Raw genomic sequence first — 20,315 nt, 5'->3', positions numbered from 1 at the left:
ATACTTTCAAGTTTATGTCAAAGTTTTTCAATTACTAATTTTCACTATAATTACTTTATTCTTACTATTATTCATTTATTGATTAAAATTTATAAATTGTTCAATATTTTAAATTTGAAAATATAAATTTAAATATTTAATTTAAAAAAATTATATTTATTTAACTTAATTGATTTGTTATGTTAAATCTCATACATTTATGTCAATATTTTGACAATACTTGTTTCACTTTTATAATTTTTTACATTAACTTTTATAGGTTTACATCAAAGTTTTTCAATTATTAATTTTTACTATAATTATTTTTATTCTTACCATTATTTATTTATTGATAAAATTCGTAAACTGCTAAATACATTAAATTTGAGAATATAAATTTATATGTTTAATTTTTTAAAAAATTATATTTATTTGACTTAATTGACTTTTAAATTAAATCTTACATATTTATATCAATATTTTGACAATACTTGTTTCATTTTTATAATTTTTTACGTTAAATCTTACAGATTTACGTTAAAATTTTTTAACTGCTAATTTTTATTATAATTATTTTTATTTTTATTCATTTATAGATTAAAATCTATAATCGTGAAATACTTTTAGCTTGATCTTTTCAAAAAAATACTTTTAGTTCAATAAAATAAATTTAAATATTTAATTTTCACAAAATTATATTTATTTTGATTTAATTGTCTTGTTAGGTTAAATCTCACATGTCTACGTTAATTAAGTCAAATAAATATGATTTTTGTCATTTTGTGAAAGTTAAACATTTAAATTTTTATTATCGAGCTAAATGTATTTAACTATTTACAAATTTTAATTTAAAAAGGAACAATAATAAGAAGAAAATTAATTATAATGAAAATTAGTAATTGAAAAATCTTGATGTAAACCTATAAGAAATAAGTTAAAAAAATTATAAATATATAACATGTATTGTTAAAATATTGACATAAATAAGTGAGATTTAACGTAATAAGTCAATTAAATTAAAATAAATATAATTTTTGTGAAAATTAAATATTTACTTTTTTATTATAGAGCTTAAAGTATTTAACGGTTTATAAATTTTAATTTATAGATAAATAATAGTAAAAATAAAAATAATTATAGTTAAAATAATTATTTACTAAACTGATTTTTATTATAATATTTATTTTCAAAATTTCTCAATGGTTAATATTTTTTACTCAAGAATATAAATATAAATGATTAATTTTAATAAAAATTTTGTTATTCTTTGTTAACTTTTCCTTTTAATTAATATTTTTTATTTTTATTTGTTAAGGTTTATTAAAGCTTTTTTCTTAACATGTTTGATAAATAAACAGGTTGTAATTTTTTTCATTGATCAACCTCTAAATCTAAAAACTCTTATTCAATGGCTATATCAATTTTATTGACCTTAATGTAAAATTTGGTTGAAAGGTGTATCTACAGGATTGTAATATTGTTTATTTAGTAATTATTTAATTTATTAATTTTTGTAAATATATTATAATAACAACACATACCAATCTTTCGCTATTAATTTATTAGGTTTATGAAAATTAATATATTAATTAATTATTAAATAAATATATGGCAACTATCTAATTACGCTTGTTAAGATTATTAAACCCCCTTTTTTTTTTATAAAAAGTTAACAAATTAATTAATTGTTAACAGGACGTGTAACAACCATTAATCTGGATTTTGAAATTTAAAAATTTCATCTCAATAAACAAAATAAAATAATAATAATAATAATAATAATAATACATTAATATTATTAGTGATTTTCCATGCTTAAAAATAAAAATTTAACACCTACAGCTGAGAACCATTTCAACCTACATGATCTGACTAAGCCTCTGGATCAGTCTCACCATCTATCCCTGCCTCCACTTCAGCATCTGCTTCTAATTGCCCAGCTTCTTGACCAACATCAGTATCAGGGCTTTGCTTTTGATGTTCATCTGGTGTTGGAGTGCCACCTTGGGAATTATTTCCAGTCCCAGCCGTGACATCGGCATCCATCAGTGCTGCAGACGCCTCCATATCGGCTCTCATTCCCTCGCCATCAACCTCGCTAGCAGGTGTTGCAATCTAGAAAATACCCAAATAAAGGAAAAATATTAGAAACCCGGAAAGACTTGAATAATCTAAGAATATGTTATTTTGGTGTTTCTATACCAGCTTCTCTGACAATGAATTGTAAGCCAAAGAAAAAAAAAAAAAAGATCGAAAGCCATCTTTTACATTCCATACATCTAATCTAATGCAGTTTCCTCTAGATGTACCACCAAGTTGTCAGGAATGCTATGTTAAACGCTGCAGATACCAGAGATGACAAATACAAGGAAAGCCGAAAGTTGCCAGAGAGAGATACCTGACTTTCTTCAACCTGATGCGAAGAGGTCTTCGTCTCCTCCTTTTTAGCACGTTTAGACCTGTCACTAGGTTTACCTTGGAACTTGGATCGCACATCAGGCGGGAGAAGTTCTAAAGGAACTACTCCTTCGATACCATGTTCAGTAAACTGCAACCACGACCATGTAAATTTCATTAGGCTACATGGTTATATGTAAAATATCTTGATATGTAATATAACATACTTTAGAAAACCCTTCCAAGTCTTGCCGCGCAGCAAAACGAAGGCCCTTCCAGCAATAAACCTGCATAAAAAATGGCCAGAATTTCAACATCCATAAATATATCTATATTGACCTCATATTTTTATAGAAAAACTATCAATAATAACATGTTCATGTCAGATTGATTATAGTATTTTCTTTTATCTAATTGTTATATCTACATACATCACAATATTCAGAGCGGTTTGTAAATACCAATAATACAATCATATGCAAGTACAATGCGTGCACATATGCATCTTGTTAATTATTTGATGGCCATTGATCCAATGAAACAACTATATGACAGGCACTGCACAGTTTATGTAAAAACATAAGATAGAGAAGCCCTAAAATTCATTGAAGTTCATAATGAGTTTTTTTTTTTTTTTGAAAATTAAGTTCATAATGAGTTAATGACGGCTTTTCCATAGTTCAATAACTTTCTTAAGCATGTCAAAAGAACTTCAGCATCATTAATAAAAACCAACCCAGCATACACACATGTATGCTTGTATGCATGTATATTAAGAGAAGACCTGTCCACGGACTGGGCCTTGGATAGGATTTGAAGGCCCTAGCCGACTTGGCCTGAGAACATATTATATAATAAATAACATTTTTAATTAAATTTTAATTCTAAAATATATTTAAAAATTATTAAGATATATATATGAAAATATTTTTTAATATTTTAATAATTATAAATAACTTAAATGAGTAGGCCTGGCCGAATCTTACGACGTTAACTGGGCCTAGACTGGCCCACAGACAACTCTAATTAAGAGTATATGCATACATATATGTGGGTGTGGGTCTGGATGTGCATTAAGTCCAAAACACCAAAACTCACCCTGTTATTTTTGTGGTGATATTCAGCTTCTATTCCTGCAGATTCATCCATCTGCAAATTTAAGAGATTAATTTATTTTAAAAGCTCACGTGCTGGAAACTATTACAGCAAAAGAGAGGAACGCTGAAAGATTCATAAAGACTCAAAAGACAGTTAAAAACAAAGTATCAGCATCAACTTTAAAGAACCACAAGGGTACTTACATCTTCAGCCAAGGGTTTCCAGTAATCTGTGATGGCAGGAGTTCGAACACGTTGAGGGTCAGTCAAAGCATTCTGGACATGTCAAAATAGATTTTACACATTTAGAAGTATATACAACTAATGCCCCCTGACATGAAATAACTCAAAAAGTTCAAAAATAAACTTAACATTATGGGGAATATAAGAAAAAAATGCCATTGATGCTCTTTTGACTCCAATCATACAGATCTAACCCTATTTTGTTAGTCAACTTGAAGAATCTCTGATACAAAGTTTGGTTAGATACTTTGATTTGGGGGTAGTGCAATGAAATGCTCAATGCCAATGCCATTTAAACCTTGTTAGTGCAGTAATGACATGCGAGACAGGTAAAGTAACAATAAGAAAATTTAAGCACCAAAAACTAGCAGGACAAAAAATTTTCCAAGAATAAGGTATAATAAATAATTTGGCTTCTAATTAAAAATGTAAGCACTCTTTGAAGAACCTATGACAGTTGGATGTTGTTAAGAATTAATGCATGACCACATCTCTTGTTCTCTTATCACTTTTGATAAAACCTCTTAAATTTTGATGCTATCGACACAGCAGACATATCTTTAATCTCTTGAGCATAGTCCAGCAAGTTTTCCAGAGCTGACTTGGTGGCTTAAAGAGTTTAAGATGTCATGATGGATCCTTGCCAATAGTTAATTATTTCACGAGGAACATGTTTTGCTCCTTTTGAATGGAAAGAAAGACACTATAACCCATAAAGATGACTCTAGATATTAATGGGACAAGTCCTATACACGTTTCATACTCTTAAACAATGACTATCATATCCATTTCTGTGAATTTCCATAGTATGATGATTCCCACACATTTCATACTGTTTTTAATCATCGATATCATATTGCATTAATAAAAAATATTGTTGCTGACAGCTTTTAAGCTTGCCAAGAACTAGTTGAGAAAAAGCTTTTGTGTATTAATAAAGCCCCCTCCCACCACACATCAATAATAGTAGTATATTAGCAGTAAGTAATAATAATACCAATAATAAAAGGGCAAGAATTATTAAAGCCATAAACTTTGTGAGTTACCAGGAATTTTCAGAAATATTTGAAGATAAACAAAAGAAACAACCAAAAAATAAAATTTCAAATCGTGCAACAAAGTCAACCTTGGATCTAAATTCAGTGCACAACATTGCTAAGAAAATTGTCTAACATACGGTTAACGTTGTCTCATTAAAAAGGTGCGGTATAAGAACTAGTTTATTCCACTCTTATTGTCTAAAAAAATTTCAAAGGAATGAGTTGATAAGCACACACCGGATTCTGATCTGCCCACTTCCACAACTGAGAGAGTTCTTTATTTCCCAATCTCCACCTTGGCCGACTGCAAGATTGGAAAACATATATATTTTGTAAGACAATGTAGATAGGGACAACAAACATCAAAACTAATGAGCAAAAATAGGATTAGCACCAAATGTAGAGAAGGAAAAAAGGAGGATACGACGCAGAAAAGTTGAGCATGAGGTGCCAGAGCATGATAGAGAGATGCATAAAGCAGTAGTACTGGACAAACAATACAGTATGAGCAAAGATTTCAAATCTGTTATTATTTAGCAAATTGTAAAAAAAAAAAGTGATAGCACTGTTGTTTGATTAACTGAAAAAATTGAAAATTGAAAATTGAAATATTAAGTACTGAATTTTTATTCTGAAAAAATTTACTGAATCTAAACTGTAAAAATCAATAGTAATTTAGTGAAAATTAAATACTAAATAGATGTTTTATTGATATTTTAAAGTATTTTACATTAATAAAAGTTAAATGGAAAACTAAATAATTAAAAAAGGAAGAATAAAAAGTTAATGTAATTAAATGACAAATTTTTCCTTAAATAAAAATGATTGAATACATTACGTAGCTTTTATCTACTTAAGATTTTCAACATGTTTCACTGAAAATCTTCCATGTAAGTGGTTTTTAAAATGAGTTATCAAATGCATTTAATATATTAAACTATTGAAATTTTCAATGGTTTATCAAACACAACTCCTAGTAAAAAAAGTGGAAAAAGTGAAGTGATAAACCGACATTTAAATAGGTAGAAGTATTACAGAGAAAATATTGATTTCTTTCTATAGAGGTTTATGAAAATATGGCTTTAAAAAGGGTGGGAACAAAGATTCATCTAGGAAACTAACTACTTATAATTTAGGTCTCAGTCATCATCAGTACATATTTAGTAATAAAAAACATGACAACCCCTTGCATTGACTGCCTGAGCATGGAAGTGGAATCTTAGAAAGGATGTATTTCTTCCCACCCTCTAGGCTTAAATACTCTTCCTCCAGACACATAAAAGTTTGAGGAAATTTAGTGTTGAGAAGTAAACTTCAAGATTAACTTGCATACCGTTTTTTAGCTCCATTTTGAACTGGTTTTTTCTCTATTGGTTGCTTTTCAAATGGTGGACAACCATCACGTTTCCACCAGACCTAGGAGCAAAAAGATTCAGAATAAGTAACTGAACTACCAACTACCCTCATGATGCCAAGAATATGAGAGAGAAACATAAAGAGCTCAGGCTTACCCAATTCTTTTCACGTTCCAAGATATGCTCAATACTACAAAGAAAATCTTTCCCCTTCGGAGGAGTCACTTCAAGTAGTTTCTTTACTCTATCTTCACAAGACTTAATTTCTTCTTTCTGGAATGTAAATTTAAGAAAAGAAAATTAGTGATTTTATATTCTTTATTACTGGTAAATGTACGCATTGCTCCATTTCTACATGAATATACATTTCTAATTTGCAACTAAGGTACAAAAATCTTAACAACTGTCACTGTTATGCTGTAAAAGTTCGCTGGTAATGAACTAAAGATATATTTTCTACTTTTCTTTGAACCAGAGGTGATGATTTTTTATGAAGAGACAAGGCAGTTGAAGATATCACAAAGGTCGAAAGGTCACAGAAACAATTAAGATATGATGGATTGCCAGCAAAATTAAGAATTTGGAACCCAACACTTATCCATACAAGATCCAAAAAAGAAAGCTACTACTGTGCAAGGATTTGTCCTATTTTAGGGAAATATCTAGAAAATTAGGATTGCAGGCTTCAATAGACATGGTGTTATGATTTTCCTTGGCACTTAGGCCCTAGTGTTACCAAGTTTAAGATATGCAGTAAAACAGTATAGGATGTCTATGTTGAACTCTACTTTGATCAGTACATGGTGAGATATAAGTAGGATTAGTCAGATTGCTACTTGCAGCCCTTGAACGCATACTGGTGTAGTGGTGTTTACTGGAGTCATTTTGATAGATACAAATGGAGGAAAAGAGATACTAATACTTACTTTAAGAAAGAGATAGATAAATATCAATAGTTTATCTTTTATTCTTGTACAAGAATATCATTACGAACAAATCTCCATTTCTAAGGTTCTTTAAGCTTAATTCTCCTTTCCTTTGATTTACTAGAGCATGTTTTAAGTTGCCAACTTTGACAACATGAGATGCAAATGCACCATGATCTGAGACATGCAATCTAGATTTTAGATCCATAAGGTGGTCACAAATTAGATGACGTCGATTCATTCATACCCCTTCAATATAAGCTTCTCTAAGTAAGCAACCTCAAACTTCTCACATTTTTCCAGCCATTTAGCCAATTTTAATCCAGTGTCAATAATAACTCAACAACCTCTAGTAGGAAATAGCAGGGATTTCTAGCCTGATTCATCCATGGAATCACCGACATTTGGATATTTCCAATGCCTAAACCAGCACATCTAGAGGAAACAAAAATAATACATGCATGGGGATTCAATACTTTTAATTTTCAGCTGAAAATACATCAGAATTTTGAAGACCAAGTGGTTTTTTAAATTTGGCCATCAGTTTTGACGTATTTCTGTATTTAGAAGGGACTAATTGCCCAAAGCAATAGAACCATTTTATAAAAGTTTTTTCTGTCTATTTACATTAAAAAAAAGAAAAGCAGAGGGAAATTAGCAGATTGCATTAAACACAACATAATAAATAAAGTACTAACCATGCTTTCAGATGAATCCTTATCATTCTTTCCTGGGGCCTAGCAGAAAAGAAGAATAATTTATCTATTATTACAACGGAAGGAAGAAAGAAAGACAAAACATTAAGTGCATAAACATTTTAAATATATCAGTTATTACCTTCAGATAATCAAATAATATGAGGCACTGCAAAAGAATGTGGCGCCGAAAACTTGGATCTTTTAACTGGTTCCAAAGGGGAAAAAGATTAAATAAATTACGTTCTCCATAAATAAATTCTCTTATCTTCTCAATGTCACTCACCTCTAAACCCATCAATTTACTGCTTGTAAGATATTTTATGTTGAAAGTGGTTGCCTCTTCCTCTAAATTGTTATCAGCTCCCTCTTCCTCACTCAAAGGTTGAGCTTCAAATGTATTCAACACAACCTGCACACCTCAAAATTAAGAAAAAGAAATGATGGCTAAGTTAAAATCATTATTTCTGGATAGCTGAACAAAATTAATGACTAACCAATAAGTGAAATTGAATTTCAAACAAAAAGAAAAAAACTTATTCACAGCTAATAAAGGGCATACCATCAAACTAGATGTAAATTTCTGCCACTTGACAGGAGCAGTGGAAAGGGAAGCAGGGTTACAAAAGTAATCCTGAAAAACCAATAAAAGTAAACTCATTAAGAAGTTCAGCTTAAGAATGAGGAAATCTTTATAATTGTGTTTTTGTTCACGATGCATGTTCGATGTCTGGTGTAATACCATTTTAGAACTGAGATTATTTCTATACACAAAAATCAAGGGAACTATAAAACCATGCATTGGGGGTGAATCAATTGAATATCCCACTCAAGTTACAAGTGTAACATGTACAGAAAGGCGCATATCTTCATACTCGTGTTAAAAATACAACAATTGGAATTTCACCTGCACCAGACAGGTACACTACCTAACGACAACATCACCTCCATCAGCGGCTCCAAAAATATTTTAAGTTATATCAGGGAGGAATAATCTTAAGCCTATTGCAACCAATAAATATTCTAGGAGACACAGAGAAATTGAACATCCACTTCCAAAAGTTCAAAGTGGCACAACTAACCTGTAAACTCCAGAAGGTTTTATAAAAGTTGAAATCAACAGAAATGCCTGAAAAAGCATGTAAATTAAATTGGTGCTGACCAGAAAAATACAAGCATTTCACAAGTAAATGCAAACCAGAAACGTAGGAAAATGGAGTTAACTAAAATTCACCTTCAGGTGGGTCTTTCTCATATTTTGTCTCATTTGATGTGTTAAAAACTCCCTTTATATTCACAGCTGCAAAGCATTATTTGAAATCAATAAGCAAGGGGAAACAATAACAATCAAAAAGCAGAGTGAGGCTGAATAGAAACAACTACCTGAACGTTCAGACAATGGAAAGAAATGTGCCAGAAACATTAGGATTCGCCCACAAAATACCACATCATTTGCCTATAGAGTCAAGTTCAATGAATTAGAAAAACAGATAAAATCTATATTTCAGGATAGGCATATCCAAATCAATTGAAATCCTGCATAATGCCAATAATTACATCAATAATTAGCATTAAAAAATATTTTCACGAATTATAGAAAAATTATGTAATTATCATAATTAATGCAATACCAAGAACAACAAATTTTCAAATTATACTTGTAAATCTTTATAAAACATCATTCAACCCCAAATGCTGACAACTGTTAGTATGGATTGCTTCTGCATACTTCTAGAAACAAAGAGATCAATATTATGCAGATACCAAGAGATAGAAAACCTTACAACATGAAAAAACAAAGGCATCAAGCAGTTTTTTTCCACCCCTAAATCCATCAAATGACTTCACATCTTTCTTCAACTATCAATGCCATTAGAAATCAATCCCAAAAAATTGGTTGAAGTAAAAGTAAGAAAGGATGGGGGATGTGGCATCTAATTAGCCCATTAAGATTTGATAATTTAAAGTGGTCAGAACGCAAAGGATGCCACTCTTTCGTCATCATTACCTCACTGCTTTAGTTTTTTTTCTTTCTTCAGATTTTCATTTTAACAACTGTGTATTTTTACACTTGACCAGGAACAAAGAAGGCTAGAGAAAAAGAGATCATTTTCCAGACAATCTAACACCTAAGAGACACCAACAAGGTTGGCAGAACTGATACAAATTCTGCTGAGCTGGGTGTCCGTACAAGTCTGCACATGTATGCTATAATAGATAAGGACTTCCTAAGATGATGGTGGTTTTAATTTATTAGTTAAATGAAAATTAGGTTAATCTGCCTACAAGAAATCAGCAAGCAAATAGTACCTAATACCACAAGATTTGAACAATATCTAAAAGCAATTTAAACAAGGGTGTTGAAAATAGATGCCACATTCCTTAAAAGAAAGGGATAGGGGAACAAGTTCTCCAAATTCTAATGTAGAAAGTGCATCACTACTAAGTCACAAGCATAACATACAGAAAAGAGAGCACTGATGATTAAGGAAGTTTTTATCACTACTAAAAATTTGTCAAAAGAACGCATGTAAGAGGAAAGAAATTAACTACCTTGGACAGTCGGCGCAGAAGTTGATTGCATGTTCTCAACATCACAAGTTTGCCACGAGCAAAAAGCTCTTGCTGTATAAAATGCAGCCATCAAGTTCTTGAAAGAATATTGACCATGGCATAATATGAACACATGCATCAGAGAGTCTAGTGAAACCATAGAGGAATACAGTCTTCCATAATTTAATTGACATACATATACAGCAAAAAACCTGAATCCATTTTAAGAACACACCTTCCCCAGGATGTCTTGCTTACTCTCTATATATCGAAAAATGTCTTTGCAATTTCTCATTGTAGACATCTCGTTCAAGTCCTCTAAAAGCTGAAATATCATACCACCTTCAACATGTTCTTTCTCACAAAGATAGAGCACAAAATCTAACCAAATGAAAAACGTAGATTGAGTAACTGAGTAAAGTCGTAATCAAGCAATCACAAGTTTATCATCAGCATATCAATTCAAAAAGTCAAGCTTTCTGTCTAACGACTAATGTGGATGTAAGTTGAGATGAAACTGCCCATCACTGAAACAATAGAACATGTTAGAAACAAGGAAAGGATGGAGAGAGAAACTGCGCTTTCAAGTATCTGCAACAGATTCTTTTCAATTCTAAATTATTCAAGAAAAAGTATCCGACCAAGATATCATAGCAACAGGAAGGAATTAAAAATGCATTCCAAATATACTCATTGCCAGTGTCCAGCATAACTTGTCAAAATTTTCAATTATTCAGAACACTTGGGCTCAACCTCAAAAGTCTCCAGAAGATAAAATTTATGTACGGAGTTACACTATATGTCCTATTTTCTTCTTTTCTTGTAACATGCTATTCCTTGGTTTTCTTGGAGCATTGAAATAAAGGAAAAGAAAAAAAAAATGGCAAGGACAATATGTAAAAGCAAGCAAGCATCCAAAGTGACAATGCACAACGATCAAGTTAGGTAGCCAATAAACATATATATATATATATATATATATATATCTATGTGTGGTATCTTAAATACAAGACACAAGTACTGTAAGATGTAGACTGAGTGCAACATAGAATACATCATACAATCACATTAAAGAAGTAAATGATATGAGATTTTATTGCATCATTGAGAAAAAAAAGGACAATTTCTTAAAATCTAGTACTTAATAATGAACCAAGTTGACAACCAAAATGAGATGTAGAACAAGTAGGGGGAAAGATAGAAAATAGACATCTAAAGAAAAATCAGTGATAGACAGAATCAATTAGGTAGAAGACAGGAAATAGGGAGGGAAATAAAAGAACTAGAGAAGAACACCAAAAAGAATTAGCAAAGGGAGAAAATCTCAAAGATTCATCATCCAAAATCTAATCAAAACTCAAATAGCTTAGTATTTATAAGCTATACTCCAAACCCTAATCAAGCAAATACCAAACACAACCCTGATTAACATAACCCTAATAAAATAAAAGCCTAAGTGATTCTCCATCAAAATGATAAATAAAGTACTAAGGTACTTTGCATTATGGTTGTCATTTCTGCAATCAACACTCTTACGTAACATGCAGTGAACAAAGAGTATTGGATTTTTATAAGGTAAAATGGAGGAAAATGCTTTCCATAGCATATAAACTAAAACTCACTTTAGTTGGATACCAAGCAATAGTTTCCACCAATGCTAGGGTGTAAATGAACCGAGTCATGACAAAACTTTATCAGGTAAATATATTCACAAACCTAGAAGTCGTGGAATTACACCCTGTGTATCGCTCTCATCATCAATTGACTTCCCATACTGCATTATCTCCTCCCCTGATGGTACTGAAGATGACTGCAAACGAGAGAAAGTAAGAACATCCAGGTTAGTGAACAAACAAACTCAAGCTAATTAACAGGAAAGCGAACTTCTATGCCAATTGAAAGTGGAATTTATCATCAAAGGTGGTGAACAAATGTATCTTAGTCAACTTCTTCTACTCGCAATGAGTAAATGTCATTTCCATCATCCCATATTTGATGCCTTAGGTACATTCCAAAATGGTATCCAGTTCCAATTGAGTAGATTCTTAGTATTTTTACATTAATCATTCCCTACTTTCCTAACTAAAATACTATAATCTATATTTAAATACTAATTTCTTTTGAATATTTATCAAGAAGAACTGCCACTGGTCATCTGATGTACTTTCTAAATTTTGAAAATGGAGATAAGGTAGATGGTGGCCCATAATTTTACATATTTTAGGATACAAATGGAAGAGAAAGATAAAGGAATGATTCTAGTTGTAACAAAAGGTTTGCATCATTTATAACTAAGACAAGGTATCTACTGCCGAAAAAGATATTTAAAAGTAACATAATTCATGTTCAAGTAGCACATGACCTAAAACGACAGCTCCAATTCCATGGAACCAACATGGAGTTACAAGTTTTAAGTTTCTGAACAAGCTACTGAAACACAGAAACAGCCTTCATGTCATATTTATTGGGAAAAGCAAGAAAATTGAAATAAAGATTTGGCATGGAAGAAAGTTAAAAAGAAAAGCTCAAGGAATAGCTCGTAAGGAGTTGCCCAATGCCCCAAGACAGCATAACGTAGAAATGTCACAGGAAACTAAAGCCCACACATCCATGTGTTATAATTGCTTACTGAAGCTTCTAGATTACAGCAGATGCTTATTTTTCTTACATACCATAATTTTTAGGAAAAGAAAGTAAACAAAGTGGATACCCAACCTAGAAGAAAGTCAAAAAGAATAGCTGAGAAATACTCCAATAGGAGTAGCATGTAAAACAGGATTCCATAATGTAGGCATGCTAAAGACCAAGACTATGTACACATAAAAAGAAAAAAAAAATTGAAAAAAAAAACACTGTTTACATGAAGTACCAGATATGGTCACATACCACCAATTCCTGAAGCAAGGTCCGAAGCATGTTCTCTAGCAATTGATTTTCATCCTGAGCTAATTTTGTTTGCTTCTGTCGAAAATAAAAAAAACCAATTCACCAACTAAGAAATGCCCAATAACCTAATTCCTGAAATTTAAGCATGCCAACCACAAAAGAGAAAAAAATAGAGACAAAAGAACAGCATCATCAGCAATATATGTACTTTATCTGCAATGTCACTGACTCCATGCCATCAGGACTCAGTCTGAGGATCAATTACAGGCAACATTCAAACCTTAATGAAACATCTAGACACCAAACCTCTCTAAAACTCACAGAATATTTGCCTACCACTGAACTTGGTTGTTGCATGCACGAGAAGATAACAATTTATAGATGTTAACAAACTGTGAAGCATATAATCACAAAGAGAATCCCGATAAGTCATGGGTCTAATATTTTTCCTGATTCATAGCTTCAAATCTCTTCCAAAAAGAAGATCCCAACTCACACCTCCTCTACCCACCACAAGATTTTCTTTCATAAATCATTATGTACAAATGTGAAATATAGTGTCAAACATAAGACACGCTAATGTACATATACAAATATGAAATTTTCCAAAGCCATAATAACAAATGCACAAACCACAGAATTGCAAGGAAGCTTCATACATAGCAATGGTGTTGAATAAGCAAAAGAACTTCATTAAATTCATCAAACTTCCGATATCAAAAGATAAGAATTCCAAATACCTGAGGTTTTATAACCTCTTGAACTATCTTGAGAGCAAAAGTTTCCGGCGGGCCAGGCTGCAATATGGCCCTCCTAAATGCTTCCTAATAATCATAATAATAACAATAACAACCATAAGAAACAAAGCTCATTTACCACATATAATTACAAAACTAGAAATCCAAGAGAAAAAATGAAGTGAACTATAAACTAAATCATGATACAAGAGGTACCACTTACCATCATATGGAAAACTCAGCAACAAATTCCTATTTCCTAGCAAGAGCAATCTGGAAATCTGAATATCATATATAATAATAAATAATAAGTATATAAAAGAATACCCATTTGTCGATTTTGTTGAGAAAATTTAAGCTCCGGGGTTGAGAGAAGAAAAGCTTACCTCGGGCGGTGGGGGCGCTTCGATGGTGGGCGACTGAGTGGGGACGTGAGAGTGTTTTTAAGGTTTTGAATCCGACCCGATACAACAACAAGAGTCGACCCAGTTATCAAGCAATCGACAACGATAGACCCGTTGTTTTGGAAATCGGAACAGTTCGAAGGATCAAGCCGGAGTCCAACCGGTTGAATTATCCATTGGATGAAGCCTGACCCAAGGTTTATGGATCAGGCCTTGCCCACGTCGTAATATGAAAAGCCTCACCCAATATGAAACTAGCCCTGCCCCTGCCATCGGCCCATGCCAAGACAGGAGCACCATCTGCTTGATCTTCAAAATGAGATTGGAACTGTTAGTTCATGGAGGTAAATTCTTCAATAAGATCATCATTTTTTACTTTATTGTAAGGTCAAATAATAAGAACCATTTAATTTATAAGATTAAATTGCAACCATAGATTTAAAGCCAATAATGAAACCTATTAACAGATTCAACCGGTTCATAAAAAGTAGAATTAAAAAATGTTTTTATTTAATGACTGAAATTTAATCGTATGAATAGAATTGTCATTATAATAAATCAAATGGTCAAAATTAAAAATGTATAATAACAAAAATAAAAACACATGTAATTTAGAGTTGTCATGGAAAAGCCTTAACTTAAAGTTGTTGAAAATTACTCATGAAAATCTTAACGTAAAGTTGTAAAAATTAACGTAAAAATTTATAATGATAGAACAAACAAATTTAAAATCTTAATATAAATATGTAAGAATTAACATAACAAGTCAACTAAAAATAATTAATTTTAATTAAAAAATTAATTAAATTTATATTTTTTAGCTAAAAGTATTTACCTATATCTAAATTTTAATTTTAAAATAAAAAATAATAAAGATAAAAATAATTATAATTAAAAGTTACCATTGAAAAACCTTGACGTAAAATTATAAGAGTTGATGTAAAAACTCATAAAAGTGAAGCAAATAAATTTAAAATCTTATGTGTGAGAAATAACGTAATAAGTCAATTAAGTCAGAAAATTCTAATTTTAATAAAATCAAATATTTAAATTTATATTCTTTAGCTAAAATTATTTAACAATATACAAATTTTAATTTTAAAAAAATAATAAGAAAAAAGGAAATATAGGTAAAAGTTATTATTAAAAAGTCTTGACGTAAAGTTGTAAGAATTGACGTAAAAATATATAAAAGTAGAACAAGCAAATTTAAAATCCTAACGTAAATATGTAAGAGTTATCATAACAAGTCAATTAAGTAAAAAAATACTGTTAATAAAAAACAAACACCTAAATTTATATTTTCATACTAAAAGTATTTAATGATATAAAAATTTTAATTTTAAAATAAAAATAATAGGAAAAAAAATAATTATAGTTCATGTAATTTAAAGTTGCCGTTGAAAAGCCTTAACCTAATATTTTTAAAAGTTACTATTGAAAAGTTTTGATGTAAAGTTGCAAAAATTGAAGTAAAAACTTATAAAAGTAGAATAAGCAATATTAAAATTTTAACGTAAATATATGAGAGTTAACACAACGGGTCAATTAAAGTAAAAAAATCTAATTTTAAAGAAAAAATATTTAAATTTATATTTTCAAATTAAAAGTATTTAATGATATATAAATTTTAATTTTAAATTAAAAAATAATAAAGATAAAAATAATTATGATTAAAAGTTACAATTGAAAAGTCTTCATATAAAACTATAAGAATTGACATAAAAACTTATAAAGGTCGAATAAACAAATTTAAAATCTTAACGTAAATATATGAGAATTAATGTAATAAATCAATTAAGTAAAAGAAATATAATTTTAATGAAAAATAAAAATTTAAATTTATATTCTCAAAGTTTAAGGTATTTAACGGATGATAAATTTTAATCTATAAATGAATAATAGTAAAAATAAAAATAATTATGATACAAATTTGCAATTGATAAATTTTAATGTAAACCTATAAGAATTAATATAAAAAATTATAAAGTTGGAACAATTATTGTCGAAATATTGATGTAAATATTTAAGATTTAAAATAACCAGTCATAATAATCTTAATTGAATTAAATTAGTTAAATAATGTTAATATTGAAATTTCAAAACAATATTCTTATATTTTAAGATAAAAATAAAAATAAAATTAAAATAAATAACATTTAAAATAAAATGGATAAATTTAAACATTACCTACATTGTTACCCTAAAATAAATAAGTTTAAAAATTATATATGTTTTTATACAAGTTTTTATTTTTTAAAAAATTAAATTAATTAACCTTACAGTAAGATTAAACTTACTGTAGCCGTGACCCTTCAGGGAAGGATGTCATGTAAGAAATTAGGTTTCCTGTTTTCCATTTTTCTTTTCATTACCCTCTTCGTTTTTGCATGGATATCTGCTAGTTGACATTGCCAAATCACTGTAAATAGGTTTACAAAGCATTATAAGACCAAAGATGTGTATTAATTATTCGAATGATACGATGTCCCTGATGAATTGGTTGAAAGCTCTTCTCAAGACCAGGAAGAAGCACCTAGGACAGGAGTCCTCCTAATGGTCAAGTAGAAGAAATTAAGCAAAGATAACAATATTAACACTAGCTCTATTGCTCAGCCTGTTTTTGGGTTATTGAATCTAAGAATTAATTGGTAGTTTTTTTTTCACTAGAGATGATGATTTTTATGCAAGACATATATAATCATCTCCAGGTTTGGTTTGTGATTGTATAGCAAGTCAATCAACTTGTTTATTAGATTTCAGATGGCATATGCATGCACCCTTAGTGGTTGTAATCTTATCTTACCTATATTGATTCCTACGTACAGAGTATTCTACATGCAACACCTATTCATAGTATTTTATCATATTTAGAGGGCATTTTGAACATTTCATTTCCTTTCTTCCCTTTCCCCTTCTGTGAATCTTTGTTACCTCTCCATCATCATCACCTCCCCAAGTCAACTCTTGCCGAAGACATTACGACCAAGATCATCAGCAAGTTCATCACCCTTTTTAACCTGGACTCAGATTTGCGATTCCTGCAACATGCTTTCTGGGCAGCAAAGGATTGCTGAAGCGACAACGAGATTTGGGTCAAGGGACGGGGTTTGGACCCGAGTCCAACCAAATCTATTTAAGGCCTTTCAGCGAGCGACGTTTCAAGTGTGGTTGATAAGAGAGATGAAGGGAAAGAATTCGGGCAACAAAATAAATTCCGAGCTCGATAAACCGGTGAGTAGATGCTGAGATCCTTTTTTTTTTTTTTTTGTTTTTAAATGTAGGACTGAAATCTAAGTTGTTCGTTTGTCATTGTGTTTTTTTAGAGTTAACTACACAGAAAAAGCGATTTACAATTTAGTTTGCTCCATTCCCACTACCGAAGCGAGAGGGCATTTGGGAGGTGCCCAGAAAGGTGAATCTTCTTTTTTTGGCAATTACTCCATTTTTCTAATCTTAAAAATGCTTTAATTTGAAAGTCTTATTCTTTGATTTCATATAGGTAAGATTACAAATGTCAAAACAATATTTAATATTTTCTCTAATTTTATAGTCAACGGATTATTTATTTTAAAGTTATTTAAAAATGTGATTTTTATTCTATTGTAAGTATCTCTTGGAACTAATTTCAATCATTTTCATTTGTTTAAATATTTCAAATTTCGGCTAGCAAATGATTTGAAACAAAACTTTTACGGTCTTAGGATGTTCTTTGGGGAATTGAAAAGCATACCTGAAATCCACAAATAGCTAAAGAGAATGAGTATTGTAATTGTGAGTGCTTCTTTTATTGTCTCTGTCTTGGCCTTTTTGTGCATGTCAATAATGTGATTGCTTTGATATTTCTCATAGGTTGTGAAATTTCAGAAATTGAAGTATATTTTCAGTGGATGTTCTGTTTCCATGTACTGAACTGAGAATTTGATTTACTTAAATTTGAATTTGAAACTCTCCAACACTCTTGATCTGTATCGAAGCTTAACTAATGGAGGGAAGCAAGTAATAGGACTAGATATACCCTTTTAAATTTGGCAATGGCTATTTTGTATGTTACTGCATGGCAATGTGCTCTCAGAATTTAATAAACTTTCGTTTTTGAGCTTTGGACTTGCGTAAAATCTGCGAAATTAGGCTTGCTTTTTCTGAAATTTGAATAGGATACAAATAATCCTCGATTTTCTAAATTGGTTTGAGAGTATCTGGAATTGCCATGGTTGCTTTGATTACCTGCATCATGTTCCTGTAGTGAGATTAACCCATTCCTATTTTTTCATATGAGTTGTACAGAACATCGTCAATCATACTTTCATCGCTGTAGTTATTCTTCTCTAGCTTGCCTTTTCTGTTGCTTGTGGGAACGTGAGAGGAATTATATAATGCAGTTAAAAGCTTAGCCCAAAAAGAATGTAATTTCCTTCATTCTTTTTTGCTTTACAGAGCAAAAAAAAAAAAAAAATTAAAAAGAAAGTTTATGTCTGCTGAATTTATTTTTTACCCTTGGCTTGCTTATTTATTTGTTTTAGGACTATAACTACATGCCAATATACTTAACTTATTAACTTACCCATCTATTCGCAAAAGGAAAAGTGAATAAATAGTTTACATATAAATTCTGCATCCACATTTTAAATCATCCCATTTATTCTTTTTTTATTTACTGTTGCCTTCACACGGGTTTTAGTAGAATGATAAAAATTTTAAATAACATCTTTTCGCTAATCATAAACTTATATACCTTTATTTCAATTTTCTTTGGCTGTAACTCACTAAATTATAGGATCATTTTTCTGCATACTCTAACGACAATTATTTAATATTTGTTCCAGTGCTGGATGAGGAGGAGACAAATGTCGTTGAAGATCTAAAATCACTGTTGTGAGACCACTTTTTGTTGTTTGATAACTATCATCTTGCTTCTGCAATGTTGTCCAAAAAATTGACAAAATTGAACTTTGTTCTGTTTTTTGGATAACATAGTGTCAGCTGTTCATTGCTGAACGTAAAATGACTTTTTGTACATTTTGTGATGAATTATCTTTGTACATGCAAAAAATATTAACTGCTAGGATGATATGCAATGACAGAAGTTTGCAGCAAAGTCTTACACAACATGTTACCTAGCTAGTTCATAATCAAAAGCTTTTATTTGCAGAAGACAACTTGGTTCTTTTCATCTTCTTCACTTTAATTATTTTTCTATTTCGATCAATTGACCTAAACTACTATTAAAATCCTGCGGATGATAGAAATATGTTTCGATATTATTTGTAGTTACTGTTATTTTTATCCATGCATTGTTGTTAACAAGTACTTTATTATTCAATTCATAGATGAAATATACTATCAGATTATTTAACTATTCAAAATGATTTCCAAACTATACGTCAATTAATAACTCCTGTAGTGTAGTGCTGGTCGGCAATTAGTATATTTCTAAGGAGAAGAGACAGGGGACTGAGGAGTCATAAAAGTGACAAACTGTATATTTTTGTGCAAAAACAGGTGGTTGTAAGTAAAAAAGATAACATGTTTGGTTGCTGCATGAGGCTTGCTTCATTGTCATTGCGTTACCACTTACACACAAATCTAAGCCTTGGCATGTCAAATGAATGTTATGCAGAGGGAGAAACCTTGCCAATTTTGGATCTTTGCATAGGATGAAGCAGGGATTCTGGCACTTGTATGGGTCTTTGTTGTGAGTTCCTGATGTATACCTATAGGTCTTTGATTTGGATTTTGTGCCATGAGTTTGGGAATTAACCTCTGTAGGCATTGATGTCAAATTCAAGAACTCTTTTTGTTTGAATTCTTATGGGTGCAGTTTTAATGAAATAGTACCTTTCAAAAAAAAATCCATGCTCAATGTGATGGAAGGAACATTATTTGTTAAGCTGCAACTTGCAGGCTCTTGCCCCTTCTCTTCCTTGTAATTTGTTCTTTAACTCTTTCTAGTTGTACAATATCTAATAAAAAAGCATGTGTTTCTAGGAACATGAAGACGGG

General features: G+C 30.6%; 1 protein-coding gene and 1 long non-coding RNA gene across 2 annotated transcripts; one reads left to right on the top strand and one right to left on the bottom strand.

Annotated features, from left to right (window-relative positions):
- Positions 1–1,715: 1,715 nt before the first annotated feature.
- THO1 (nuclear matrix protein-like protein) lies at positions 1,716–14,427 on the bottom strand. The gene is made up of 22 exons (XM_018129646.2): positions 14,295–14,427; positions 14,132–14,189; positions 13,912–13,995; positions 13,172–13,246; positions 12,002–12,095; positions 10,521–10,666; positions 10,286–10,357; positions 9,116–9,188; positions 8,967–9,032; positions 8,815–8,861; positions 8,295–8,366; positions 8,019–8,144; positions 7,875–7,940; positions 7,736–7,774; positions 6,268–6,384; positions 6,090–6,172; positions 4,994–5,060; positions 3,678–3,749; positions 3,475–3,525; positions 2,604–2,663; positions 2,378–2,527; positions 1,716–2,094 (listed from the first exon to the last, which is right to left on the bottom strand). The coding sequence occupies exons 2-22, from the start codon at positions 14,135–14,137 to the stop codon at positions 1,852–1,854; spliced, it is 1,809 nt and encodes a 602-aa protein (XP_017985135.2). The 5' UTR covers positions 14,138–14,189; positions 14,295–14,427; the 3' UTR covers positions 1,716–1,851.
- A 2,292-nt stretch (positions 14,428–16,719) lies between these two features.
- Positions 16,720–19,317, top strand: LOC18587091 (uncharacterized). Its single transcript, XR_001929672.2, has 3 exons — positions 16,720–17,546; positions 17,639–17,727; positions 19,139–19,317. It is a non-coding gene; the product is annotated as an uncharacterized LOC18587091 (long non-coding RNA).
- Positions 19,318–20,315: the final 998 nt, after the last annotated feature.

The sequence above is a fragment of the Theobroma cacao genome, chromosome 10 (assembly GCF_053813885.1).
Source record: "Theobroma cacao isolate CCN51 chromosome 10, ASM5381388v1, whole genome shotgun sequence".
NCBI classification, from domain to species: domain Eukaryota; kingdom Viridiplantae; phylum Streptophyta; class Magnoliopsida; order Malvales; family Malvaceae; genus Theobroma; species Theobroma cacao.
The sequence above is the reverse complement of the archived record's forward strand: the minus strand, read 5'-3'. Positions and strand labels throughout refer to the sequence as shown.

Bases quoted from the DNA above. Each gene is read 5' to 3' on its own strand.
- THO1 (XM_018129646.2), bottom strand. The intron at 6,173-6,267 runs GTAAGCCTGAGC...TTTTGCTCCTAG, and splicing joins TGGAACGTGAAAAGAATTGG to GTCTGGTGGAAACGTGATGG. The intron at 2,664-3,474 runs GTGAGTTTTGGT...TTTTTTATGCAG, and splicing joins ATCACCACAAAAATAACAGG to GTTTATTGCTGGAAGGGCCT.